This window comes from Hemiscyllium ocellatum, chromosome 6 (genome assembly GCF_020745735.1).
Source record: "Hemiscyllium ocellatum isolate sHemOce1 chromosome 6, sHemOce1.pat.X.cur, whole genome shotgun sequence".
In the NCBI taxonomy this organism is placed as follows: domain Eukaryota; kingdom Metazoa; phylum Chordata; class Chondrichthyes; order Orectolobiformes; family Hemiscylliidae; genus Hemiscyllium; species Hemiscyllium ocellatum.
The window spans coordinates 68,682,455-68,688,454 of record NC_083406.1 but is presented as its reverse complement, the minus strand read 5'-3'; the positions used below and the strand labels follow the sequence as shown (position 1 = coordinate 68,688,454).

The 6,000-nt window shown below is 36.8% G+C and overlaps 1 protein-coding gene across 1 annotated transcript in view; it reads left to right on the top strand.

Moving 5' to 3' along the window:
• The first annotated feature begins 1,948 nt into the window (after positions 1-1,948).
• LOC132816932 (DNA-binding protein RFX8-like) overlaps positions 1,949-6,000 on the top strand; it is a 93,734-nt gene continuing 89,682 nt past the window's right edge. The window contains exons 1-2 of the mRNA XM_060826956.1: positions 1,949-1,998; positions 4,303-4,426. Coding sequence (XP_060682939.1) covers positions 1,949-1,998; positions 4,303-4,426 — 174 coding nt within the window. The remainder of the gene's footprint in view (positions 1,999-4,302; positions 4,427-6,000) is intronic.

Genomic DNA, 6,000 nt, shown 5'->3' with positions numbered 1-6,000 from the left:
ACAGAGGAAATAGCTGAGAATTCAGGAGTTAATACTGATTGGACTGGCTGGATAGAGCGGTGGTTCGGCAAATGGAAGGGGGTGATGGTCTCAGTAATGGTTACACTTCTAGTGGTAACAGGGGTTTTAGTTGCTTTGGGCTGTTGTATAATTCCCTGTCTACGGGGCCTGATTACCCGCTTAATTGAAACAGCCCTGATGAAGGGCGACCCGCGTACAGTAGTGGGCATTCACCTCCAGACTGATGCTGATGATCCTGAGACTGATTGGGATAGAGAGGCCATGATTATGCTGCAGAAATTACAGACTGTGTAAAAAGACAGGGGGAATTGATATGGGTAATGTAATTTCTGCAGTTTCACACTCTCTCTCTCTCTCTCACACACAGGAGTCACACATTCTCATATACACACACAACACACTCACACCACACACATTCTTTTGGTATGGGTAAGGTAATTTCTGTATTAAAACTGAGGTTTAATAAGTAAAGGCTAATTATGAGCAACTAGGGCATATGAGAACATGAACCAGAAGTCACCTCTGTTATGTCAGGAACATGGTAACCTTGGGAAAGATACCAAGGAATGCTTTAGCAGATAAATGCTTTAACCAGCAGAATTGTTAAAAACAATATAACATTTAATTCAGCAAAATTGTTAAAATAATGTAACATTTAATTAAAGAATTGGCAGCGAAAAGCGTGAAATGTTTTAACCAATGGAATTATCACTAATGTTTTTACATGTAAAAATAATGTATAAATTAGTGCTGTAAAATCTTCCGTTGCGATTCTTCCGAGGCTCCCTTTGGAAGCCGCCCAAACTTGCAAGTTTGAAATAAACATCAATTGCTCATTTGTGTGTCTCGCAGCATTTCGATTTGCCACGGGAAAAGCGGTAGCCGGAGGGGATGAGGGCTGGTGCTGACAGCTTGGAGTTCGCCTCCTAGGACAGGACCTTGTGGACAGTCTCCCTTGAAGTCAAGGGTTAAAGGACAGTCCGCGGTCGGCAGAGTGTGGAGGCAGAACCTGGTTGATCTGAACTATAGCCCTACTGTAGAATAGTTAGCCGAGTGTCAGGGACTATTCTCCGGAGATTTAGAATACCTAGACAGAATTCACTTATAACAGAGTCGATGACATTGTTGAGCATCTGGAGTGGCATAATCTTATGGACACTCATTTCCTATTATTCTTTATTTCAATGCTCTGCAACATAAATTCCAATCTCCACATTTGAAATGAAAGTGTTCTATGTCAACATTTTGTGGCCATTGCAATTAGAAGAGTAGAAAATCCAGAGAGTAAATGTAGGAAGGAACTTAAAACAATCACTAACATTGAAGAACTATGAGGAAAACTGATGGAAATAAAGGCTGACAAGATCCCTGAATATGATGGCCCACCTAGATTATTAAAAGATGTGGTTTCAGAGTTATGGATTCATTGATTGCAATCTTCCAAAATTCCCTAGATTCTGGAGAGGCTCTGCGCATCTTAAAATGCAAATGTGAAAGCACTTCAAGAAAGAAATGAAACAGAAGTAGGAAACTTCTTGCTCAAATTAGGTGTGGGCTTATTCTAATGTTAATCTAGAGTTTTCCATTGATTGAGAGACCACAAGACGCATGTTTTTTTTCTGGTACACACTAAACAAGTGAAGGATTTTTCACTTTTCATGGCACACTAGCGAATAATAACAACAGCAAAATGTCATATTTGAGTTCACGTGGAACCGAAAAAATTTTTTTTTACATTAAAGCAGAATTTGAAGCGGCCTCAAATGGAACAGTTACAGTAGTTTATTCCTGAAATGGTTTCCAGTTCTATTCCGCTGCTTTGTTACTAATTGTTTTTGAAGTGCAGCGCGTTCCACTCAAATATTCCAATCGCAAATTTTAGCTCCGAGGAGCAGAGGTGCTTGTACAGCCGCCGAGGAGAAGCAGCATGGAGCAACCTGGAGCGGCCAAAGGCTGTCACCCTGACCTTGTGAAGTGGTGAGACGTGAAATCACTAGTACACCAAATGGTTGAAAATAGCTGAGTTCTTTACTCCATATTACCGAAATAATCATATAATTTTGAGAGTCAGGTTCTAAATGTACTCGAACTGAAATCATTAAGCTACGAGATTTATTATGAATTATAGAAAGCCATTTAATGGTCATTTTTAAATTAAAAAATGATAGCCTTTTAAAGTGGCTTAAGTAGTTCCTTTTTTTTAGAAAAAGACCAGCTTTGATCTGCCGATGAAGCTGGTGTTTATGGTATGTCCGCATCTCCTTGGCTTGATTGATATAAATTCCACTGACAATATTTAAAGGGACGCCCTGCAAATAAATAGGAACATTGCAGAAAACCCGAGAGAAAGAAACGTACAACAATACCCAGTAAAAACTATGCTTTTCCATTGAGGAAATTGGTCTCTTGCTGATGTAACGTGAGCAGAAACTATTGTTAAATATCTAGTTTAACGCATTGTCTTAGTTTTGGGTGCTCAAAGTTCTGCTTTGAAGGAGGCATAGAGAGAAAACCTCTACTCAAACTTCAGATATTACTGTAACAAAATATCGGACTAACAAGTCTTTTGGGAAACCAAAATACCGTCATATTTAGTTGACAATATTTCGTGGAGAGTTGATCTTTCTTTTAAGTTCAGAACAACATCCTATACGAGAACGTACAAGGATCAGTAGACCGTTTGACCCGTTCAACCGGTGTTGCCATTCAATACTATTTCGAAATCCATACCATCTACATTAAAGCAAAATACTGCAGATGCTGGATATCTGAAATAAAAACAACCAATGCTAAAGACATTTAGATCTGTCAGCATCTGTGTAGAGAGAAACAGAGTTAACCTTAGAATCTGATTTGACTTCAGAAATAATTCATCTCGGTCTTAAAACATCCACAGTCTTTAGAGGCCAAAAGTTCCAGGGTCAGCCACCTCAAAAAAATTTCCTCAGCAAAGATGAGATCTCTAATTTTGAAACAGTGCTTCTTGCTTAAGATTAGCTTACAATATGTAGAAAATATATAAAAGCACATACCTACTACCACTATTATTACAATGTCTTGTTGCTTCCTCCATTTGAGTGGCTTCCTGTACCACAGTGCCATTAATTTGTACATTTACCTTATAGACCCTGCTCTGATCTCAACAAGCGAAAATGACGTCAAACCTGTTGGAGTTACAGAAGCTGACAGTTTTATTCTCCTGTGCTCTGGGTCCCCTTACCTTTTCTCACTTCCAACACACCCTACTGACCTTTACCACTGAGCACTCAGAAGACCCTATCTTAAGTAGTGTGACTACTTCCTGGTATAAAATACCAGAATAGTCTTCCTACTGCCCTCTGAGTCATTGTCTAAGGTTGAACCTCCAGCTCAAACTAAGCCAAATTTCAAGCACTTACTGTGAACATATCAGCCAGCCCTGATCACAACACTATCCAGGATTTCCTACATGCTGCGGCATTGACCCATCACCCAAACTGCCATTCTTTTTAATTAGTTCATTGTTTACTTATTTATCCTAATTTATAAACTTTACAATCTGTTTTCATGTTATATTCACATTTAAAAGTCGAGGCATTCTTAACCGCTTACCAGATTCTTATCAAATAGGTTGCTTCTTTCTCTGTAGTAGAACAAAAAAGAATTCCAATCAGCTCTGTCTCTGACTACCTGCAACAGGTCCTTTTGTTGTCTGATCTCTTCAGGTGATGCTGACTGCCTCTCACAGGGTGCCTGCTTCTCTAATAAATACTTCAATATCACTTGAAGATGCCTTACAGCAACGTTCCTTTTAGCGTTGAACTAAAATGATTTTTGTACATAACCTAGGATATTTTAAATCGAAAATAACTGAAAACAATGTGCAAATTATATTAAATCCATTTCTTGGGGTTTGACATTTTGACAATTATCTTTCCACTGCTTTCCTCATTCCTTTTTTTCAAAAACTTGATTGGACAAAGATAGGACAGGAAAGTCTTTCCAACTATTGTAATAATGGATAAAGCTCAAATTAATGTATTGAGGCAGGGCACCTGCATGTGTTGTATTTGATACTTTGTACAGTTGGCATTATCACGACTGTAAGTGACAGTGGGTTTGAGATAGTAGTTTCTGACTACAGAATTTTAGTCAAGATATTATCATTGTATGAAAAGTTGTGCATGATTGGGGTACCATAGCATGTTTTATATAAAAATACAAGCACCAGCTTTAAATATTTCATTTTTAAAATCAGAATACCAAACATCACATATTTATGTTATGTTCACTTTTCTTCAGGCTACTTGAACATTTTTACGTTTGCGAAGGCTGGAGCATTCCTCGTGGTCTCATTTATCAGTTTTACTTGGAATATTGCAATCACAATAGATTAACTCCAATAAATGCAGCTACTTTTGGGAAGGTATGATCAACACTAGTAACTAAGGAATGACATTTAATAAATATGTGTAATAACCAGTCTCTTACAAAAGAAATTCTGGCTTCAAATATCCTGATAAGTACATATAGAAAAATTAGATAATTTCTTAATTCCCATCTTAAACACCAGACATCATCCTTACAAGGAGTTAACTTCCAGGTGTGTTACTATCAATGTACATCTAGGGATGAATGGTTTATGATTTGGCTCACCAGCTACAGTTATTTATTTTAAATTAATCAAATTTTCTAATCTTGGATTACATTACCCTCAAGGAATGGCCAGACCATATAATAAACACTTTATTTATTTAATATGAACTGTAACTTTAAGTTGATATTTAATAGGGTTATGATCTCAGCAGACAAGTCAGATTTCAGGATGAAACTTAACTTGATAGATCATAGTTTGTTGTGTTTTGACGTTGATGAAGTGGTCTTTTACTGAAACTTAAGCACATAATGCCACAGATCTTGCTTTAACATTAACAAGAGTTTGGGAACAAAATAGATGAAACAAAAAGTTTTAAATCACGCTGTTAAAGTATAATCCCATCAATTCCAAAACTCATTTTTATAAATTGAAAAGAAAGCAATAGCTTTTGTATAGTATCCAAAACACAACTCTAGTACAGTACTCACATCAATGCCCCTGTTTGTGATATCTCAATAGGTTTAAGTCATCTGTGACTTTAACTTATAGACTGGGTCTACTGACAGCTTCTTCACAGAAATATTGTATGCTTGAATGTAAATATACTTGGTTTTAAGTAACTTCTACACATTTTTATCCCGATTCTCTGGTCTGGGATTAATACTAACTATATATCAGGAACACTAGCTTTTACAAGCATTTTCTTTGAAGGAACTCACAGGACTGCTCAAAACTCAAAGTGAAATTAGAAGCAAAAATCTCTCTTCAGGCTATGTGTGTTTCCCTTCTAAACTAGAGGTCATTGATCTTGCTTGGTAGTAAAACCCTAATAATGTGCACAAAAGCCCATTAATTCAAAGCTAGATCTCAAACTCTGTTTTAAAAGAAATCACCATGGTGACAGAAAAACTTGAAAGTTAATTATTAGCTTCAGAGAAATGGAAACCCCATGTTACCAACTTAAAACCCAACATTATAATAATTTGTATTAAATGTATATAGTGTACATAATTTATGTGCAGAATGTAATCAGTTACCTAATAGTTGCGGAGCAAATTCCGAAGGACTCAGTTATTTGGCAAAATTCGTGTCATAAGTTATTCAGGCAATTTAGTGTCCAGTAATTTATAACCAATGAATGCTAGGCATTAACTACAAAAGGGAGCAGAGCTTGGGGTTATAAGTGTGATTTAAGATAATTTGGAAGATATTTGACAAATTGAATAGCTTTGCACAGCTAATCCACCAAATAACTGAAGTTTGAGCAAGTGATTAATAGTCCTCTGCTTATATAACCACATTCTAAAATGTGAGCTGATAGGTCAACGTATTTCTTTCTTGGGAGCCAGGCATTTGCTTCTATTCTGCTGAGTGGATGTACTCCTTAAGAAAAGGGTTGTCTG